Source organism: Aedes albopictus, chromosome 3 (assembly GCF_035046485.1).
Source record: "Aedes albopictus strain Foshan chromosome 3, AalbF5, whole genome shotgun sequence".
Taxonomy (NCBI): Eukaryota; Metazoa; Arthropoda; class Insecta; order Diptera; family Culicidae; genus Aedes; species Aedes albopictus.
In genome coordinates, this window is record NC_085138.1 from 217,676,862 (window position 1) to 217,700,718 (window position 23,857).

Consider the following 23,857-nt stretch of genomic DNA (forward strand, 5'->3'; position numbering starts at 1 on the left):
ATGATTCCTCCCTGGAGCCCTTTGCCATCATGTACTTTGTCTTCGACACATTAATGACTAATCCGATTCGCCTGGCTTCACTCTTTAGTCGGATGTACGTTTCCGCCATCGTCTCAAATTTACGAGCAATAATATCAATATCATCGGCGAAACCAAGCAGCTGAACGTGAAAATCGTCCCACTCGTGTTTATCCCCGCTCTTCTTATTACACCCTCCAAAGCAATGTTGAACAACAAGCACGAAAGACCATCACCTTGCCGTAACCCTCTGCGAGATTCGACGGGACTCGAGAGTGTCCCTGATACTCAAACTACGCACATCACTCGATCCATCGTCACCTTGATCAACCGTATCAGTTTATCCGGGAATCCGTATTCGTGCATAATCTGCCATAGCTGTTCTCTATCGATTGTATCATACGCCGATTTGAAATCGATGAACAAGTGATGTGTGGGCACGTTGTATTCGCGGCACTTCTGCAACACCTGGCGGATGGCGAACATCTGGTCCGTTGTAGCGCGTTCACCCATAAATCCAGCCTGATATTGCCCCACGAACTCTCTTGCAATCGGTGATAGACGGCGGCATAAAATTTGAGAGAGTATCTTGTAGGCAGCGCTCAGTAGTGTGATCGCGCGGTAGTTCCCGCAATCCAACTTGTCGCCCTTTTTGTAGATGGGACACACGATACCTTCCATCCATTCCTCCGGTAATACTTCCTCCTCCCAAACCTTGGTAATGACCCAGTGTAGTGCTCTCACCAGTGCTTCTCCACCGTATTTTAGAAGCTCGCTTGGTAGTTGATCTGCTCCAGCGGCTTTGTTGTTTTTCAACCGGCCAACCTCCTCCTCAATCTCTTGAAGGTCAGGGGCCGGAAGTCTTTCGTCCTGTGCACATACTCCTAGATCACGCCACCTTCGATACTTGCAACGTCGCCATTGAGGTGCTCATCGTAATGCTGCCGCCACCTCTCGACCACCTCACGCTCGCTCGTGAGAATATTCTCGTGATTATCTCGGCACATGTCGGCTTGTGGCACAAAGCCTCTGCGCGAGCGGTTCAGCTTCTCGTAGAACTTTCGTGAGTCCTTAGCGCGGTACAGCTCTTCCATCGCTTCGCGATCTCGTTCTTCCTGCTGGCGCTTCTTCATCCGGAAGACTGAGTTCTGCCTGTTCCACGCCTGTTTGTAACGTGCCTCATTCGCTCTCGTACGGTGTTGCAGCATTCTCGCCCATGCTGCATTCTTCTCGTTTTTCAACTGTTCACATTCGCCGTCGTACCAGTCGTTTCTGTGATTCGGAGTAGCGAAGCCTAGTGCTGTAGCCAAGGTACTACCTATGGCGGATCGGATGTCCCTCCAGCCATCTTCAAGTGTAGCTGCGCCAAGCTGCTCTTCCGTTGGTAGGGCCACTGCTAACTGCTGCGCGTAGTCTTGAGCCACTTCTACGTTACGAAGTTGCTCGATGTTGAGCCGCGGCGTTCGACTTCGACGCGTGGTAATAACTGTCGAAAGTTTTGAGCGCATGCATACAGCGATTAAGTAGTGATCCGAATCTATATTCGCACTGCGGTATGTGCGGACGTTGGTTATATCTGAGAAGAATTTACCGTCGATTAGAACGTGGTCGATTTGGTTTTCTGTTTGATGGTCGGGTGATCTCCAGGTGGCTTTGTGGATATCTTTGCGGGGGAAGAAGGTGCTTCGGACTACCATACCACGGGAGGCTGCAAAGTTTACGCATCGCTGGCCGTTATCATTCGATACGGCGTGCAGGCTGTTTCGCCCGATTACCACCGGTCTGTACATTTCCTCCCTTCCTACCTGCGCGTTCATGTCGCCGACAACGATTTTCACGTCACGCGGCGAGCAACCATCGTATGTTTGCTCTAACTGCGCGTAGAACGCTTCTTTCTCGTCATCAGGTCTCCCTTCGTGTGGGCAGTGGACGTTGATGATGCTGTAGTTGAAGAAACGGCCCTTAACTCTCAACATGCACATCCTTGCATTGATCGGCTGCCACCCGATCACACGTTGTCGCATCTTGCCCAACACTATAAATCCTGTCCCCAGTTCATTGGTGGTGCCACAGCTTTGGTAGAAGGTAGCCGCTCGATGCCTGCTTTTCCACACTTTCTGTCCAGTCCAACAAAGTTCCTGCAACGCCACGATGTCGAAGTTGCGGGGATGTAGTTCGTCGTAGATTATCCTGTCACATCCTGCGAAACCTAGTGACTTGCAATTCCATGTTCCAAGTTTCCAATCGTAGTCCATATTTCGTCGCGTGGGTCTTTGCCGATTGTATCGAGTCGTATTTTCTCCTATGTTATTCGCAATGGGGGTTTTTACGGGTAGCTAATTGGGCCTACGCCAACACTCCTGTCTCGCCGGAGGGCCATCGTGCCAGTTCTGTTTAACGTCCCAACCAACACTGGGACGACCACGCTGATGGGGCTACCACCTTGGATCTAGCTGGGCGTGGTGCAGCGTTTCTTACTCAGCCGCTGGATGCCACAACAGACGCTGTTTGAGCCGCACCTCCTTGGTGAACAGACACTCGGATCGTACCTCCTCAATCTAGCTGAAGTCAGAAGGACAACAGTGCCCAGGCTGCACTACCAGCTAAGCACACAACTCTTAGTTGGCGGTCTTTGTCATCGCTTGACCCGTGGAAGCATGAGGTAGGAACTTGTGAGGACCAGAGCTATATTGGACGCTCTCCTTATCGACTCACCGTTTTGCAGCCCCACTATTAAGCCTACCAAATATTTTTTCGGGAAAAGCTTTGTATTTCAAGTAATTTAAGTTTAGATGCATTTCGCCATACAAAATTAAATTGATTTACTCCTGCTGATCAACTGTGGCTACGCGCAAAGCGGGTAGTCCATTGAGCTGTGATGGACAATGGTTGATGTAACACCTGATCCCAACTAAGCACAACTCGTTTTATAAAGTTTATTACCTTGTTGGGACTACTTCGCCAAATTTCCAAGTAACTTTTCAGAGAGTGCATCAAAAAATCTCAAATTTTGACTGTTTGTCAACCTGTTATATGTGCATTGTTGGTAAAAATTGATTGATTTTTCGCGAAGTTAGAACCGTTCGGGTGAAACACTATTATTCAGACAACTATTTTTTGAGCTGTCATATCTCGGAAACCTGTGAACCGAATTAAATGAAATTTTTTAACGTTTATCAACAATATAATGATACTTAATACAACGTTATAAAATGTAATATTTTCTCATGTCGAATTAAGTTATATTGAGCATAAATGTGTATCCATATAGAGGAAAATAAGTCAAATTTACAATACCACACAAAAATTACTAAATGTGTTCTACTTCTAATATAAGTAGGCTCAAACATATCTGATTAGAGATAACTTGAGAACAGAAGTGGAAAATCTTTGGAAATCAACATTAAAATTTATTGACATTGATGTAAAAAAATTTACATTTTTTCGAGAAAAATCCAAAAAGTGTCAATCTAGGGTATTCGTTCCCTTATTAAGCATGTGGCTCCCATTTTCATCCCACGAAAAACAAAGGATTGAAGTGCTGTTTATTTTGTTTCTTATTTTTGTATTTTTTGTTAGGAGTGCGCACCCATGAAAACAAAAAGAACGGAATCAATCGGTGCCGTAATCGCTTGTTTTCGAATAGGATGAATATGGGAACATGAGATTACTGATGGCACACATACCCTATGATAATTTTTTACAACGTTCAAAAAGTACCTATGTTTTAATAATTTGTGAAGCGCTTATACAGGGTGTTAGATTCCTGAGTGCAAACTTTTTAAAAGGACCATAAATGATGAAAAAAAATTGTTCTACGCATATGCTCAAATCTCATCCGTTACGTAGTTATTGAACTTCCCATGTTTTTGACTCTTATTGCCTTAATTGCCTATAACTTGAAAATGGTCAAAGTTATCACAGTTTTTTTTTACCCTTATTCGAAAGATTTTGGACAAATGGCATGTTTGGATCGATTGGTTTAGTTAAAAGAGCAAATAGCTCAAAAGTAATGTGTTTTAATTTGTTTTCGTCAATTATCTTTGAAAAATTCGTAATAATTTAAAATTCTTTCTTAGGCAAAGTTGTGACCTCTGTTCCACTCTACAATTAGTTCTTTGTCATCAAACTTCTATCTCTTATCGTTTTCTTGCCATTTCGATTTAAGCATCGCAATTTCAGATAATAAATTTGCATCTGTCATGGTTAGCACTTTTTCGCGCACTTTAAATCGAAATTGCAAGAAAACGATAAGAGCTAAAGCCAGTATCCGCAATAATCGGGACACAGAAGTACGGCAGTAACTCTGTACTGAGTCAATAAAAATTGGCCAAAAGTTTACTGAGAGCTTTTTGATGTATGTTTATGATTTGTGCAAAATTTCATAAAAATCGATGTATTACTTTTGACTGTGGATGAGAAACAAACAGATGTGGGTTCGTTCAAATATTACGTAACGCTAAGGGGGGAGGGAGGGGGTCCAGCGCTGTGTTACGCTTCATACAAAATTTCAAAATTTTCCATACAAAAGTTGTTACGTGGGGGAGGGAGGGGGTCTAAAATTGACAAATTTTGCGTTACGTAATATTTGAATGAACCCTGTGGTAATTTAAGATTTTGTACAATTATCACCAATTTTCATTCGCATACTAGATGGTTCCGCTACAATTCAAAGTTCTGTGAGGATAATTATGAAACTTCATGAGCAGTTATGATACTTATAAAGACACTTTCTTGCAAAATTTCATCAACTTTTATCAATTGAATTGAAAGTTACTGGTGTTGATAAGGATGAGTATTCGTGAAAATTTTTCGTGTTTTTCATGTGCGATGTTTGCCCATTCATAACTTTTGAATTTCTCTGCCGAATTTCATGAAATTTTCACAGAAGGTAGTTGATTATGTATGTAGGAGTTTTTGGAATTCTTGGAGGGATTCTTGGAAGAATTCTAGGCAGATGTGTAGGAGGAATTCCTGGATGAATTTTTGGAGTGATTCTTTAAGGAATTCTTGGGGAAGTTCCTGGAGATGTTATAAGAGGAATCCCTGGAGAACTTCCTGAAAGAATTTCCGGAGAATTTTCTGGGACAATTTCTGGAGGAAACTCTGGAGGAATCCCTAGAGAAAATTCTTAAAAAATCCCTTGAATACTGAAAAAATCCCTGGATTACTAGCTAGAGGAAACCTGAATTTGAATTTCTGAATCTGAATTTCTAAAGGAGCTCTGGAGGAATTCCTGGAGGAATACCTGAATGAATTCCTGGATAAATTCAAGGAGGAATCCATGCAGGAATCCCTGGGGGAATTCCTGAAGAAATCCCTTAAGGAATCCCTGGAAGAACTTCTAGAGAAACCGCTGGAGGAATCCCTGGAGGAATCCCTGGAGAAATTCTTAGGAAAATTCCTGGAGGAATCCCTGGAAAACTTCCTGGAGGAATCCCAGGAGAAATTTTAGGAGGAACTCTTGGGAAAACTTCCTTGAGGAGTTTTCAGGGAACTCCTGGAGAAATCCTTGGGGGACTCCCGTGGATCCTCGGGGAATTTTCGGAGGAATTCCTGAGAAACTTTCGGAGGAATTCCCGAGGAACTCCTGCATGATTTTTCGAAAGTTTCTTGAAGTATTTCCTGATGAACTCCTGAAGGAATTCCAGCATACCTCCTGATGAAATTTTCGAGAAACTGCTGGGAAACTCCTGAAGAATTTTACGGGAAGTCCTAAGGCTTTCCCTAGGAACTCGTAACGGTATTCTCGGAGAACATCACGATGAACTTCTGAGGGACTCCTGGAGGAATTTCCGAGGAACGCCTAGAGGAATTCTTGGGTAATTTCCGACACTTCCAAATACCATAAAGATCATTTGTATGTAAGTGCATGCACAAGTAACACAAAGAAATACTCAACATATTATGAGATACAACAGAGGTAATCGTGGAAGAATTACATCGATAAAGCAAAGCAAAGAGATACAAGAGCAGTGCTTGTAGAGCTTGAAGGTCTTAATTCCAGAATAATTTAGATGACCTAGATCACCAAGATTTACAGATATTGCGACCCATACTTCAGAAAACATTGGGTTCATTTGTACGCCAATGGACACCCAAATAGCAACAAATAGAGATACTCGGAATATGCAACAGACACAATCGTGAAAGAATTATGCCGTTAGAGTGAAGAAAAACAAGAGTAAGCCTGTAGACCTTGAATTTCCTAACTCCAGAATAGTTTGGAAAGCCTGGAATATCCTATGAATGTACCAAAAGCATTATAGATGTGCACTGAGGTTCGATCAGCAATATTCACTACATTCCACGAAAATTCTTCACAACTAAAGCATGATTAAGTATGTAGATATCGTAACCCAAACTTCAAAGTGTGTTGGAGGCCATTTGCATTTCACGGAATGTCCAATAGAGTGGGTCATCGGAACCGTTTTCTCAGATCAAAGCATTTTTGGTTCCGTTTCGAGTCCTGAGTATCTGTATAAAATTTGAGCACGATCGGTTGCGTCTACACTTTGCGCATTGCAATTGAAATTTGTATAGGATTTTGTATGGGAAAACATACTTTTTTGCATATTTGTCATAAGTAGTAAGAGTTTGTCTTAAACTTTTTAACCGATACTGTAAAATGATAGCCTAGGATGTTCTGAAAAACTTTGTTGAAGACCGCAAAGCGATCCGATGCTTGTGAGAATAGTTATAACCAACGAACCGCATGCATGTGTTTATACTTTAACATGCAAAGGAATAATAATAGCAACAAAATCATGCTGTTTCGCCAAGCAATGCCATCGCTATAACTTTTTCCATAAGCATCAGATCACTTCGCGATCTTCGACAAAGTTTTTCAGGATACTCTAGGCTATGTTTTCACTTTAACGGTTACATGTTTTTAGACAAATTCGAGCTTGTTATGAGAGAAATGCAAAAAAGTGTGTTTTCCCATGTAAAACCCCATACAAACTTCAAACGCGATGCGCAAAACGTAGACATAACCGATCGTGCCCAAATTTTGCACACTTATTTCAGTCCTGAAATGGGATCAAAAAAGCTTTGATTTGATGGGATACCATTGAATTTTTCATTTATTCATATAAACGATGACCCACTCTAATGTCCAACTACCACAATATCAAGTTGCTCATAGCAATGTGAGGTCTAATGGACATCAACGTAACTAAATTTCTTGAACAGAGTGAACACAAACGATGGTAGATGTTTTAGATCTTAAGAAAATGAATTCCAGAGTAGTTTGGATGACCTAGAACACCCAATTCATGTGCCGGGTGCTTTGACGGTTTTTTGAGTAACGTAGACTGTGTTCTGTTATCATTCATCGTGTATAAAATTTGGTTGAGAATGTTAGATTTGTGTCACAAACTTCGGAGTACTTTGGAGGCCTTAGAGTAGCTCTGGGATCAAAACTTCAACAGACTATGACGAGTAGTAATACATTACATGTCTAGGATCAGTGAAAACTATTGACGGTTAGCAAAAAGATAAAATTTGAGCAAAAACATGTAGAATTTATAAAAAATACAAAAAAAGTCACGTATTCTCAGCTCCCCGCAAAAGGGGTGAGGGTGCAAAGGGGGGAGGTACCATGCATTTCTTAGCACAACTATTCCCCTTGACTATAAAAAAAATCCGGGGTAAAATGTTATAAAACCAAGAAGATATTACATTTCTACCAAAAGTAGATCGTCCCGGGTGTTTACGGTTAATCCACCATCAGTCGCTTGCGTGTACTGAGTACACGCGTCTCAGAAAAATGCAAAAAAATAATCGAAATTCGCACCAAATTGAACCGGGTGTTGGTCCTATTCCAAGATCCACTCTTCTTCTTGTTAGTAAGGCAGAAAAAAAAATGAAAAAAATGCACGGAAAGTACTTGAAAAATACGTAATTCTAACCTCACATTTTAAATTTGTACTCAGTACACCGGCGCGACCGCTGGTGTAACTTTTTTTTAAACCAGACCGTTACACGAGCGGTCGCGTCGTGTACCTACTCAGTACACGGCAAACGCTTTCAATTATGGTTTATATGATTTACTAGATACAATGTTGGTGTCTTCGGCAAAAATGTCCAACTGGACAATGCGTGTCTGATAGTGGACATGTGGAACAAGTCAACACGATCTGGTCCTGTCCCGGATGTCGGAATGGCCCTCGCGGACCTGTTACGTAAATATTTCAGTTATGGCACCAAAACTAGGCATGCGACGGCTCTATCTTCATGATTTTTCATGTACATCATCTTAGTAATTGTGGAAAGTACCAGTGCCCTTCCTTGGCCAACTCGTGGTCACCGGAATGTGCCCTGGAGGAACCTGTTTCGAGGACATTTTGACCATGACACCAAAACAAGGCATGCGCCGGCTCTATCTTCCTGATTTTTCATGTACATCATCTTAGTAATTGTGGAAAATACCAGTGCCCTTCCTTGGCCAACTCGTGATCACAGTAATGTGCCCTAGAGGAACCTGTTTCGAGGACATTTTGACCATGACACCAAAACTAGGCATGCGACGGCTCTATCTTCATGATTTTTCATATCCATCATCTTAGTAACCATGAAAATAACCAGTGACCTCCCTGGCTATCCCGTGGTCACCGGAATGTGCCCTGCACACTAAGAATAAACAGCAGAATTCTGTGAAAGATTTCACCGTATGTAAAATGTAAAATATGTTTTCACAGATCTTTCTGTGAAATTCTATGTTTTCCAATCCAACTGTCAAAACTTCACTGGAAAATTCGGTAAAGGCAAATAAATCGCCGAATTCTGTGAAATTTTTACGTTACAGTTCGGTGAACATCAAAATTTTTATCGCGCGTTATAATTTATACCGAATTTCTGTAAAAGCCACTGCCAAGCGCGGGTTGTCAAAACAAAATTGTTTGGTTTTAATTGTTATTTTGTGACGATGGCAAAAGTAATATCATTCAATAAAATAGTGTTATTTAAGATCAGCAAAACAACCAAAAACTAGAAGTTTTGGACCATTCTCAGTAGTGGGATGAGAGGCTGGTGAGTATTTTCCGTAAGTGCTAATTGCACATTAATGATATGTATCTTTTGTAGCCATTTGTTTCGACTGCGATGAAGTGCCAGCATAAATCACCGCGTTGCAACGTCACATGAACGATTATGTGAAAAACAACTCCTTTTGTCCTACTGATTCAAGTGCTATGCCCACGCACTACATATTCACAAATGAATATCGAAATAAATCTTCCATTTTCAAATAAATCAAAAAAAAAAATCATTTCGTTTTTGATTTGAGAAAACTGAAAAAATCTACCGAAAAGTTCGGTGAACTGCAAATTAACCAAATAAAAAATCACAGTACATCTGTAGACAAATCACAGAAAGTTCTGTGAAACCAACAAAAACAAACAAATATTTCACAGAAAACATGTGAAGCAAATCACCGAAACTTTCGGTGAATCTGACAGATGAGCATTTTTATTTTTTACAGATTGTTCGGTGAATCAAAAAATCACCGAACAGTTCATTGAAAATTCTGCTGTTGAGATTTCGGTGAAATTTCACAGAATTCTGCGATTTATTCTTAGTGTGTGGAGGAACCTGTTTCGAGGACATTTTGACCATGACACTGAAACTAGGCATGCGACGGCTCTATCTTAATGATTTTCCATATCCATTATTTTAGTAACCATGAAAATGACCAGTGACCTCCCTGGCTAACCCGTGACCACCGGAATGTGCCCTGGAGGAACCTGTTTCGAGGACATTTTGACCATGACACCAAAACTAGGCATGCGACGACTCTATTTTCATGATTTTCCATATCCATCATCTTTGTAAACGAAAAAACTGCGAGTGACCTCTCTGGTTAACCCGTGGCTACCAGCCATGCAAGGGCTCTATCTCCATAATCTTCATCTTCTTCTTTTTTGTGTAACGTCCGTACTGGGGCAAAGCCTGACAATCAGCTTAATGTTCTATGAGCACTGCCACAGTTATTAACTGAAAGCTTCCTCTGCATATGATCATTTTGCATGTGTATATCGTGTGGCAGGCACAAAGATACTCTATAACGAAGGAAGCTAAGAAAAAATCCTTTACACAAAGTTCCAGTACCGACCGCCAATCGAACCTCTCACCATCAGCATGCTTATACTGAATAATCACGCCTTCACAACTGTGGCTATAGTGGTTTTCTATCGTCATGATGTTTCATGTACATTATCTTTGTAACCGTAAACAGTGCCAGTCACCTCTCTGGTTAACCTCTCTCTCTCTCTTCTTGGCGTAACGTCCTCATTGGGACAAAGCCTGCTTCTCAGCTTAGTGTTCTATGAGCACTTCCACAGTTATTAACTGAGAGCTTCCTCTGCCAATGACCATTAGGCCGTCCCTTATTTTACAAATTTTAGAAATGTTATAAGTTCGTTAGTGGAAAATGATCGTTTTAGCTAAAAAATGATCGTGTCAAAATTTGAAGTCATTATCTCAAGGCTAAGTGGTCCCTCAAGGGGCCTAAAGTTGTCAAAAATTGTATGGGACCAAAAAAACATGAAATTTTTTTTCGACAAAAAAATACGCTAGTCTACTAAAACCGGTGATTTTAGGACCCTCAAGGGCCAAAAATGTGCTTAGATTTGCGATATCTCTACTCGTTTCCAAGATATTGACAAAAAAACAACTGAAAAATCAGCATTTTTGATTATTTTTTTAGATTCCGAAGGAAACTTACCTTATTTTGTTCAATAACTCAAAAACGAGTAGAGATATCGCAAATTTAAGCACATTTTTGGCCCTTAAGGGTCCTAAAATCACCGGTTTCAGTAGACTAGCGTATTTTTTTGTCGAAAAAAAAATTCATGTTTTTTTGGTCCCATACAATTTTTGACAACTTTAGGCCCCTTGAGGGACCACTTAGCCTTGAGATAATGACTTCAAATTTTGACACGATCATTTTTTAGCTAAAACGATCATTTTCCAACAACGAACTTATAACATTTCCAATTTTTGCAAAATAAGGGACGGCCTAATGACCATTTTGCATGCGTATATCGTGTGGCAGGCACGAAGATACTCTATGCCCAAGGAAGTCAAGGAAATTTCCTTTACGAAAAGATCCTGGACCGACCGGGAATCGAACCCGTCACCCTCAGCATGGTCATGCTGAATACCCGTGCGTTTACCGCCTCTGGTTAACCTCTGGCCACTGGAATTTGCCCTGAAGAAACCTGTTCCGAACACATTTTGTCCATGGCTCCTCATGTTTTTTCACCTTCGTTACCAAAATAGGACCAGTGGCCTTCCTGTCACACTCGTGGCCACTGGGGGTAACGGTTACCAAAACAATGAATATAAAAATTATGAAGATAGAGCAGTCCTCTAACATGTTCCGGTGGCCACGGGTTTATGCTAGGTATCGCTCAAGTAATTTCCGTTCAGTGCATTATTTTTTTCTTTACCGGAATGGTCAAGAAATTCAACACAGAGAGTTCCATTTGATTTTACGTATCTTCTCAGTTCCGTACTGGAGTCAAGAAAAATCAAAAGCATCCTCATTTTTCGAGTGATTCCTTACCTGAATTTTCCACGCATCGAGATAGGCCCAAAAATCTTGCGCACTGCGTACTTCTCATAATGCAAGGACGCTGCACAGTGGTTCCACCATAGGTCTACACCGTGTCCAATAAGTTCTCATACAAAATACAAATTTATAAAATATAATTTTATTTCACATCTGTGTTTCATATTTTCAAAATGAATGCATGTATTGAAGGGCCACATAATACTGATTAAATAAAGCATACGGTTTAGAAAAACATTATTTTCTATTTGTTTTTATAAGCCTAGCAGTACACTTCCTTTTTCTGAAATCCGTTTGCCCCGGCACGCAAGAAAAAATGTCCGAAAAGTTGTTCATTCTACGGTAGCTAAATAGAGTCCTTAAGGTTAAATTTTGAGTTTATATCCCAAGTTTTGTACCAAATGGATATACGAAAGCTGAAACAATACAATTTTAGTGTTGATATGGCAAGAAATTTGCTAGTAAGCTTCACTTGAGCTGATTTCCTTGAAAATTTTCGTTATATTAAAGATAAACATCATAAAACGTAAATTTTGGACACAATTTACCACAATAGGGGTACAAGTACGTTTTAGAAGTGAGAATGTTGTGAATCAACAAGATATGATACAGCCATGCTTCTTTAACACAACAAATCTCATTAAAACAGGTAAATGGACATTTTTGTTGGATTCACGTTTTATTTTGTACAAAATAAAATGGCTTCGTACTCCACAAATCCAGGGTCTCATATTTTTTTCTCTTTTGGCCATAGTTACTACTAGCAATGGTGAGGACAAGAACCTAATTTGTTTCAACTTTAAAATATTGCTCGTTAAAATGTGACGAAACATCTGCGTGCCAGCAGAAATGGACTTACGACACATAAGCGATCAGCAGAGAAGGATGAAGGACAGTTAATTCCAAAACATAGGGTATCGGGATGCTTCGTTGGCATAGTCCCCTCGTTCGGCCTATCTTAACGTTAACGAAAAACTCAAACAAACACGCCGAACTGGATATCGGAAAAGCTTTGCGCCAAACATCTGTAACATTTCGTTTCAATTTTAACACTTTGGAGTATTAAAATTGTATGAAAATGTCACTTTGTTTAGCTTTTGTAGACGCCATGATTCTTCGGCTTAGTGGGTAGTCTATACACATGATCATAAATGGCATGATTCTGGAATATTTCGAATTGCCTTTTCAATAACTGAACATTTGGTGCGACGGTCAAAGATGCTATTTTAAATTTGTATGTTTGTTTTTAACGAATAATAACTATTTTACAAATTACATGTGGGCCGAATATTGAGGACATTTTTTTCACTATGTACCCAAATCTTGGCCCATCAGTAAAGTGACGTCAAAAACACCGATAAAGTGACGCCAACAACATTGCTTGCGTAAGAACCAGCAAGAACGAACAGAAAGATAGATTTTGTGTGCGGTGACTGTAAAAATATAACACAATAATCGGGTTGCATTGTTTTCGTTACTAAAAAAGAAAGAACTTTAGTTTAAGTGATTTATTTATATTTTTTTGAAAATTTGGCTCCGAAAATGTAATTTGAAAGTATGATTGGTGAACAAACAGAGATAATACCTCAGCAGAAATATTGAAAAAATGAGATAATAAGTGGTTCTAGTGCATGGAAAGCAATAGGCCAACGTTGTATCCACTAATAGGCCAATTTATGTACCATAGACCAACGTTGCATACAATCACATCCAATCTTTTCAACTTAGTTAAGTAAATTCTTGAATATTTACGTTCGTTTACTTCCAATTGGTGAAACATGCATTGCCTAGAGTGCGTAATAGGGTCAACATATTATTTCTAGTGCTATTAATTCATGAGTTATGGTCACAATTGTCAAGGCGGTTTGCAAATTAGGCCAAGGAATGATCCATATACCCTATGCTGCATTTGAACAGTGTTAGTTTGCCTTTGAATAAATATATTTACTTTCATAATCCTAATTACAGATGTGAAATGAATTCAATTTGATTTTGTATGAGAACTTATTGGACACGGTGTAAACCTTTGACCACAACCAACTGTGATATAATTGTGGTAACATAAAGTTTATTGATTTTTTTTTTCTAATTTCAGCCGTTTACATTCATCACTCTACCATCCAACATCTATTCAGTTGATTGTGTTCGATTCTTATATGGTTGAAAACGATGTAAATGTAAAATATAGATGCTACTTTATCATCTTATTTGAATAAGTGTGACAGGTTTATGATTTTTCAACTAAGTCTAAAAAAACTGATAATTTTCAACAAGCCGGAAAAATGTTTCCCCTTACGATCTCTTCGGACGATTTTTTATAAATCAATTTTGTGTTACGTCTAGTGGCCAGCGTTGGGGGGAATCCGTACTTTTATCCGTTTTGGGTCCGTAGGGTCCAGTATGCTGTACGCACTTCAAAGTCCACCAAAAGCCGTCATAGTCCAATCCACTTAATCGTCACATTAAACCACCAATAAACACATTTTAGTAGTTACAAACCAACAAGATTTATTGTAAAACACTTAACTACTTTATTCGGTGAAACTAACGATCATTTCGAATTGTAATTTATTGGCTGGTCTTCTCTATGGCGGCTGTGTAACGAGCGGTGCCGACACCTCTCAAACGTCAAATTTCGTGTGAGAGTAAGCAGGCCAGCAAAAAATCGTGCAGTGGACCATACGAGCCGCCAGTGGCGTGCTACGAGTGTTTTGAGCGAGAACATAAGTCGTGGGCATGCAAAGGCCCCGACCGGAGCACAAAAGTACCCGATTTGCACTGCAAACAATGGTCACACGACGGGCGGCCCTAAATGTCCAGGCACGGGAGGAGGTCGAACCAACTGACGATAATGCAGGTTACACAGCTAAACCTGAACCACTGTGAAGCCGTACAACAGTTGCTATGGCAATCAGACTCGGACATTGCCCTACACACTTAATATATAGTGCCATATCTCGGTTTACGTATGCCGATATTTGCCAAGCAACCTAACAGTTTGTTAGCGAGCTAGGTGAATAAAACTAAATGTATACTATCGGACCCATACATCCTTCTCGATAACGGGAACTGGGTAGCAGATTAGGCCAAGTTAGCGGCGATCTTTACAACCGGTCGATTTCCGGTACGAGAAATAAACTCCACATCGCACGAGGGCTTCGCAATAGCGGAGATCAATGTTCGCTATCAATCAAGATTCGCTATCATGCGCACTAGTGGGAGTGTGTCCCGTGGCCGTCGGTGAAGACTTCAAGGCCTAGGTGATTGAGTAGGATAGCCGCTCGACTAACTCGAAGCTATGGCTAGACTGAACGTGGAAGTCGCGAACGTAGGCGACAGAAAAATCTACAGTAAGAGCGGTGCAGAGTCAATCATTGATGTGACCTTCTAGAGCCCGGGTCTAAACTCTAGCTCGAACTGGAGGGTCAACGACGGATACACGCACAGTGGCCATCTGGCGATTCGATACAAGGTGGAATACGTAGGTAGACGGCTACAGCCGAAGGCCGGTGGTAATAGCGGCTGACTTTCACGCCTGGGCCGTGGAATGGGGAAGTCGTTTCACTAACCATCGGGATCAGATCCTGCTACAGTCACTGGCCATACTAGATGTCGACCTGGTTAATATCGGTATCAAGAGTATCTTTACTCGAAACGGCGCGGAGTCGATTATTGACTTGACTTTTTGTAGTCCTGGCCTAACAAGTAGTTCGAACTGGTAGACGATTGCTACACTCACAGCGATCACCTGGCGGTTCGCTACAGTATCACAACAGGCAGCGGGTAGAGGAAGAGGCAGCTAGGCCAAGGCCAACCCCTCGCAGGTGAAAGACATCATACTTTGACGAAGGGGTATTTAGGGAGGCGCTCCGTCGTGAGCGAAACTTACTTGTTTTGGATGTCGACGAGCTGGTAGCGGTGGTTTCGCGTGCGTGCGATGCGACTATAACTAGGCGAGTCCACTTTAGAAATGGGAGGTCATCAGCTGACTGGTGGATTCAAGCGATTGCGGACCTGCGTCGCGCCTGCCTACGGGATGCAGCGAGCACGATCTGAGGAAGAGCGAAACAAACGAACGCTCCGCTGAAGACTGAGATAAGAACAAGTAAAAACGGCCTGCTATGAGGGTCTCTGTCAGAGTGCCAGGATCGTGATGGCCAAGACGAGAGGTGTAATGGCTCATACAGAGCAATCTCCAGAGATGTTGAAGGGGATCATCGAGCGGCCTTTTCTGCGTCATGATCATAGTTCTTGCCTCCTTTCATAGGACAGCCGGACTATGGGGGATTCCCATACAAGCAGGCGGACAAAAATATTTTCGTCATATTTTCGAGGAATTGTTAGTATTCTGTAGTTGGTTTGACTAAAATATATTGTTTATGGACATTTTTAAACATCACGGCCAAATTTTGAAAAGGGCGTATTTTCAATATGGTCAAATAACTGATAATATATAAAAAGTTTAAATTTGTTTTATTTTTTAAATTTTTATTTTGTTTTTTTTTTGTGCTTAGAATGATCAACACTATTGTGTAGTTACTTTCAAAAATTATTTCCAATGGAATTTGCTTAGAATGTTTGAGAATCGTCGTTTAATCTCAAGGGGTGCGCCCGGGCGGTCTCGTGCGTAAAAAACGCTGAATCTCCCAAGACCGCAATTTACCGCAGCATTTCGCATACAAAATCATTAGAGTAGACCTAAAGCTTGACCATAAACTGATTTTGAGCCTGGCAATGTTTGGGAAAAAAAGATGCCGATTATCAAAATTTGAATCTCATGCCTTTTTCAACTTCTTCTTCTTCTTGTACCTTTTTTCATACAATGGTTCAATTATTTCACAAAAACACGTGTTTGTTGGAAATCTTGCTTCATTATCTTACCAATGATGAATTGAAACCAATAGATAATGATGATAGGGAATCGCGCCACTTGGGCGGTGGCTTTTATTTTCGTCTGTTCGTCTGTACGCTATAACTCAGTCAAATTTGAACCAATTGACACAATTGACACAATTTTTGGAATGCGGTGAGATAGGTATAGTATTAGTGTGGTTCAAAAAATCGTTTTTGCTCCACACCGCTCATTCGATTCGTAACCACATTCTATGCCTTCTCTCAAAATTTGAGCTCATTTGGTTAAAAATTGAGACTGCACAAGCCCTTCAAAGTTTGTATGGGAATTACTATGGGAAAACGACGTTTTTCATTCAATCGACCGTAGTATTTCCCCAAGTGCCCTAGAGCGTTAGTTGACCCTTGGTACTCTTAGGCTACTCTATCAGCTACAACTTTGGCGAAGACTGCATTCGAATCGAATGCTTCATTAATTAGTTACCGATTTTTCTCCACAATCGAAATCTTTACTCATGATGATTAAACTAATCAATGGGCATCACTGCATTTTGCAGTGAAACATAGTAGCCATGATTTCAGTGTGCTATCTTTGGCGCCATGTGCAGCAGTGTTGCCTGCTGGGAAGCTGGAGGATCATTGTTAAAGTTTGTCCAGTTGGATACAAATCGATAATTTATTAATGAGGCGTCCGATTTGAATGCGGTCTTCGGCAAAGTTGTAGCTGATAGAGTAGCCTAGGAGTAACAAGGGTCAACTAACGCTCTAGGGCACTTGGGGAAATACTACGGTCAATTGAATGAAAAACATCGTTTTCCCATAGTAATTCCCATACAAACTTTGAAGGGCTTGTGCAGTCTCAATTTTCAACCAAATGAGCTCAAATTTTAGGAGAAGGCTTAGAATCTTACGAATCGAATAAGCGGTGTGGAGCAAAAACGATTTTTTGAACCACGCTAGTATAGTATCTACCCGTGTACAACATTTCAAGTCAATTGGTCCAAAATTGACTGAGTTATAGTGGGAAACAGACGAATATAGAAGCCACCGCCCAAGTGGCGCGATACCCTATTAGTTAGAAAATATTGATTTGAAATTATGTGTTGTTTTTTTTTTGCGAAAATTACATTTTTTAGCTTTACTCAACTTTGATACTCAACATCTTTGTAACTACATCAACTAGAAACTTGAAATTCTAGATTTCTCTTAGTTTATATGTTTATTATCGATAGAAAATTTCAGGACAAGCATTAGTGGAAGTCACTTTTCTGATTTTTGTCCGCCTGATATCCTATAGTGAACCGGCGACTGAGGGTCACCGATGTAGACTTTGTGGAGATAGCAAAGTCCCTTAGCGTAGGTAAGGCCCCAGGTCCGGATGGAGCTCCGAACCTGGCCTTAAAAGTAGATATTGCAGAGGCTCCTGAGATTTTTAGGCCTGCTATGCAGATATGCCTGGACGAAGGAGTTTTCCCCCTGGTTCTATTTCCAAAGGCGGGGAAACCACCCGGAGACCCGTCGGCATATAGACCAATATGCTAGATTGTCACGGTGGGATGATACTCGAAAACATCATTCTCAATGGAATGTTGAGGCACACCGAGGGTGTACACTCCCGTTCAAAAGTTTGGGGTCACCCCCTCAAAAACATGTCATTTTTAGGCCCATATCTCCGCCAATTTGCGTCCGATTTCAAAACCCTAAATTTCATTCAAAAGATAATAAGTCATAGAAACTTAGAACATGATTTAAAAGAAACTTTTTCAAAAAAAATTGTAGGTAAACTTAACCCAAAGTTGCCAAATTTTCTAAAAAATGAATATAAACTTACGTCAGTGTCGCTGGAAGTTGGGTCGACCAAATTTTAAGATGAGAGCGGTAATATGACCCCTTTTCTATTAGCTTTCAACTGCTTTTTACAGAACTTATCTAAAAAATCTAGAAAAAAAGTTATTAAGTAAATTAATCCTTGATGTCATCGACCAAAAGTTTGGGGTCACCCCTCAATATGATGTATCGGCCAAAACTTTGGGGTCACATTCGTAAAACATGGAAAAGTGATTTGGTGATATCTTCGTCATCTATAGTTCAATTTTAATTATTTTTGGCTCATTTCAAAGCTAATTAGCTAAATTTACGTTTGATGTCTTTAACTTAACGTATTTAAAGATTTTTGTATATAAAAATGTTATGTAAAGTTAGCACATTTTACCACGCTTCAAAAAATGAGGCAACTTTACGTTAAGTTTTAGTATGTAAATTTCAACAAGTATGTGTGGTTCAATGTCTATGCAGTAAGTATCATTATTTTGTTTCAAAAAAGCCAAGAATTAAAATTGAATGAAATATGACAAAGATATCAACAAATCACTTTTCCATGTTTTACGATAGTGACCCCAAACTTTTGGCCGATACATCATAAAGGGCGAACACGATGAAATTGCCACACAGAAAATATTGTATAACTTTTGATTGCGTTCGTCAAAATAGCTAAATTTTTGACCATGAATAGTATATTATGTGTAGCTAATACCATAAAATTTTCATTAAAATCGGTTGAGTATTGGCGCATATATTGTCGATATCATAAAATGATATTTTAGAAAACTTGTACACCCATTTCAAAAAATTACTTAGGCTATAACTTTTTTGTTACCTCATCAAAACGTTTGAAAATTTCACTCGATATTCTTAACATAGTATCAATTAATTGGTAAAAATTTGATCGAAATCGGTTCAGTACTTTTTCTAGTAAATATCCAAAACTCAAATCGCTTCAAGGTAAATTTTAGGTACTTTTTGACTGTAGAACTGGTAACACTGTCCCGATTTTTATAAAACTTCGACAGTGTAAAATTGTTGTGTTAAACTGTTTACAGTGAAAATTTCAGCCATTTTTGTTGAGTACTTTCAAAGTAAGAGCAGTTTGAATTTCAGTATACCAAAAACCACATCTGCTTATTGTGACATAGTGCGACATATATGGCTATAACTTTTTAACGGTATGATCAAATTGAATGAAATTTTGACAAACTACTTCTACATACATACTTTACGTACAAAAAAATTTTCATTGAAATCGGTTCAGTATTTTTGGCGCCGGCGTTGAAACGGCAAAAAAGTGATATTTTCCAAAATGTTTGTTTGTACAAGATTCTCAAGTGGCAATTCCCTTGTTTCAACGATATCTCCGCCATTACTCAACCGATTTTAATGAAAATTTTATGGTATTAGCTACACATAATATACTATTCATGGTAAAAAAATTAGCTATTTTGGCGAGCGCAATCAAAAGTTATACAATATTTTCTGTGTGGCAATTTCATCGTGTTCGCCCTTTATTGAGGGGTGACCCCAAACTTTTGGTCGATGACATCAAGGATTAATTTACTTAATAACTTTTTTTCTAGATTTTTTAGATAAGTTCTGTAAAAAGCAGTTGAAAGCTAATAGAAAAGGGGTTATATTACCGCTCTCATCTTAAAATTTGGTCGACCCAACTTCCAGCGACACTGCCGTAAGTTTATATTCATTTTTTTAGAAAATTTGGCAACTTTGGGTTAAGTTTACATACAAATTTTTTTGAAAAAGTTTCTTTTAAATCATGTTCAAAGTTTCTTTGACATATTATCTTTTGAATGAAACCTAGGGTTTTGAAATCGGACGCAAATTGGCGGAGATACGGGCCTAAAAAAATGACATGTTTTTGAGGGGGTGACCTCAAACTTTTGAACGGGAGTGTAAATACCCAACTAACAATCTCTTATTTAACAGGCATCATTATGAAGAATTAATGATGTTGAATAAAATTTGGATTATTTTCACGTACAACCTATGTTCGGGCTTTGTTCACACAAATTTAAAGAAATTGTAAAGCGTAGTCCCGTAGTGTTTTGTACCAACTCAATAGTTTGTTTTAAAAAGCGTTTTACAAATATACAAGAAAGCAAAATGACTAAAAATAAATAATATGTAAAAATGTTTAACTGTCCCGAGAGTAATTCAGTAAGAAAACCTAATAAGGACTGTATCGGAAATTAACTATAAACGTTCACAATTGCCCAAAAAAATAATTTGTTTGAAATAAACGTAACTTTATTTTTGGCGATACTATAGATGAGTGTAGAATTAGCATCTAAGTTAAAATACAAAAAAAAAGATACTATAGATTGCACATACGTTTTTAAAATTTTGGACACCTCTTAAAAATTTAAGATTGCGAAAGCTGTGGGAAAATATTCAATTTTTTCTCTTATTTTTGCGCATATATATTCTTTTCCAGAATGCTCATGATATAGGAAAATTATGTTTATCAAGAAAAATTCCCTCTGCAGTTTAGGGCAATTCTTAAAAATGAAAAAAGGCCATTTTTTGAGGAACTCTTTTTTATGCGTTATCAAAGAACTAGGTATTACGCAAATAAAAAATACATAAAATTGAAAATTTGTATTTTTTAAAAATTAGGTGTGTATTTAAATCTATTGAAGAAGTAGTTTTACCAGAGAATGAAATTTTATAACCTCTGAAGATATTTAAAACAGAGCGTCAAAGTTCGACCAAAAAGTAGGTGTTTTTTGGGATAAACCTAATTCTAAATGTTGGAGGATTTTCTATCCGAAATAAGAACTTTTAAAGTCGGTATTGAGGGATATCGGAGGTAATAATTTAGAAAGATGTATATCTTACGCTACTGGACAACAAACAATGAATGAATGAATGAATATGTTATGTGTACATAACTGCTAGTAATAATCATTATTTTACAGATTTTTCCCGTACAAATTTTTTTCGTTACAAATTATTGAAACGTTAAAAAAATTAAAAAAAAATGCAGTTTGTACAGATTGTTATTTTGCGTGGTATACTCATAGAACCATATTTTCAATAATACTAAACATTTTCCAAATTTCTTCAAGCTGTTCTAAACTTAACTATATTGTGAAGATTTCATAGAAGAACCGGAATGAAAAGACCAACCGTGCTACAAGACAGAGCATTTTGAATGTTTATAGTTAATTTCCGATACAGTCCTTATGAAATAAGAATTACATACAAAATTACCTAAATCCAGATTAGAATTTGAAACCTGTCGATTGCCAGTCACATGCCTTCCTATCTGCGCCATCCTGGAGATGGTGAGTTGAAGCACCCAAAACAAACCATGAACTTCAATGACTCAATAACGATCACTCCTGAACATTGTGTAAAAAATTCGAAGGTTGAAAGTGAAGATTGATATTCTCATTTTTTCATTCGTGTTTGGCCACATTCATTGTCAGCTGAATGCCTCTCTTTTTTCATTTCATTCTCTGTCACGAATATTCATTCGCACGTCGTAAAATGTCCATTTTTTGTTAACAAACGCACAATCCGACTTTATGGACAAATAGAGAAGTTAATTAGTATTCTAATTAACTACTATACATAAGTTTTGAGGTGATTGGAAGAATAATCGGGAGTTACGGTCTAGTTATATTTCTCAGTGAAAATTATCACTGACAGAAAAATGAATGATTAAGTGAGAAAATTCATCCACCAAAATGAATTTTATTTTGATCACTCAGTTGAGAATTTTAACGTTGAATTTCACTCATTGAAAATGAAAATTTTAAACTCTGCTCCTGAACTTGTGTTCAGCAGTGGTGAACTAGCACAGCACGTGGTAATCAACTGAACAACGCCTTATTGGCGATCAAATGTGAGGTTAAGTAACGCAAAATTTTCAACTTTGGAAGCAAAAATAACATATATCTGACCAATACATTGCATGGAAGATGGGAGATTCTGCAATAATTTCACTTTTCTTCTATTAGTATCATTAGTAATTCAGTCTAGGGTTCGTAATTTACTGTTTTAGAAAAGCGCCACCTGCGCAATTTAGCTTTGCGTTTGATGGTCAATACTTCAGCAGCTGTTCAGCCCAAAACACGTGCTTTCTATTCTGATTTCGCTGTCAGTATTTTTTATTACACGATGAGAAAACTTGTATCAAATTCGGCAAAAAAAAGTTTTGGTATTTTGAAAATATTGTTTCCAGACTTTGGAGCTGATGTACAAATTGCAAAATGAAAATGTTTTTATTTTTATTATCTAATATCGAACTTTGTAAATGTATGGCAGTATGTGGTGCAGCCTAAAGACACTGTATGCTAAAGACACGAAATCTGATGATTGTTGCTATTGATGATGATTGTCGCGTCATGACGATGATGCTGTCGAGCAATGCTTTTAAAGCGCGTTTGACAGGTCTCCTGCTCGATTGGAATGACATTGACAGCAAATTTGGAATTCCAATTGAAACATTTCGTGTCTTTGCTTATAGTGTCTTTAGGTTTTTCCCTCTTTTTAAATTTCAAGATAAAATAAACAATAACAATAAAACTAAGACTTGAAAAAGCTCATAAGATTCCTTCAGAATTTGTTCCTTTTGTCACCAATAAGTTCCAATAATGTTTTATTTAAATTATATCAAGTCTCAGCACTTTTTTATTTATTTATTTATCACCGTCTTGAATTGTAATACAAATTCCCCAGACTGCATATTAATCTAAGTTCCTAATCCTATTTTTAAAGACAAACTTTGAAATATGAAAATCGAACAGAGCACAAACACTATTAAAAGCACGAATACATTTGTCTAATGGATTATTGATGCCGTAGCATGTCCTATAAAATCTAACAAACAGAAGGTCACGGTCACGTAAAAGTCGGGAAGGAGCATACAAAGACACATTTTCTAACAAAGACGGACAGTTAATGTTGCCTACTAACAGATCAAATATAAACAATCTTTGCAAATTCTTGCGTCTAGAAGAGAGCGTCTCTAATGCTATCAGGGCGCAGCGACTACCATAGTCAGGAAGGTCTGCAGGATTGGACCAGGGCAGTTGACGTAACGCGTACCGAATGAAGCAGCGTTGGACTCTCTCCATTCGGATGATCTGCGTAGTGTGATGGGGAGACCACACGCAAACAGCGTATTCCAAAACGCTTCGAACGAGCGAACAGTAAAGCGTTTGCATCGCATAAATATCTCGGAATTTATGGGTGCAGCGACGAACGAATCCTAGAGCAGCAAATCCTTTCGCAGTCGTGATGCTAATGTGATCGTTGAACTGCAGTTTAGAGTCGATGGTGACTCCTAGATCTCGAATAGATTCAACACGTTCCAAAATATCCGGGCCAATTGCGTACTCAAATTGAATGCTTGAGGAACGCCGGGTGAATGTGATGCACTTGCATTTTTTGGTGTTCAGTTCCATCCCGTTTTCTAAACACCACAGCTGAATCTCGTTAGCATCGGTCTGAAGCGCGCAGCAATCAACGAGCGACGAAATAGTCCTGTACAACTTAAGGTCATCAGCAAACAAAACTTTCTCAGATTTCAGCCGATAGCAGAGATCATTCACGAAC

At 39.0% G+C, this 23,857-nt stretch overlaps 2 protein-coding genes across 15 annotated transcripts in view; both read right to left on the reverse strand.

Annotated features, from left to right (window-relative positions):
* LOC109411912 (dystrophin) overlaps nt 1-23,857 on the reverse strand; it is a 387,179-nt gene that overhangs the window by 131,099 nt on the left and 232,223 nt on the right. The gene's annotated exons all lie outside the window — the stretch shown is intronic.
* LOC134291313 (craniofacial development protein 2-like) lies at nt 367-4,448 on the reverse strand. The gene is made up of 2 exons (XM_062858906.1): nt 1,915-4,448; nt 367-1,742 (listed from the first exon to the last, which is right to left on the reverse strand). Exon 2 carries the CDS (start codon nt 1,713-1,715, stop codon nt 903-905), a length of 813 nt encoding a protein of 270 aa, XP_062714890.1. The 5' UTR covers nt 1,716-1,742; nt 1,915-4,448; the 3' UTR covers nt 367-902.

Excerpts from the sequence above, each read along its gene's own strand:
- LOC134291313 (XM_062858906.1), bottom strand. The coding sequence starts at position 1,715 with ATGGTAGTCCGAAGCACCTTCTTCCCCCGCAAAGATATCCACAAAGCC.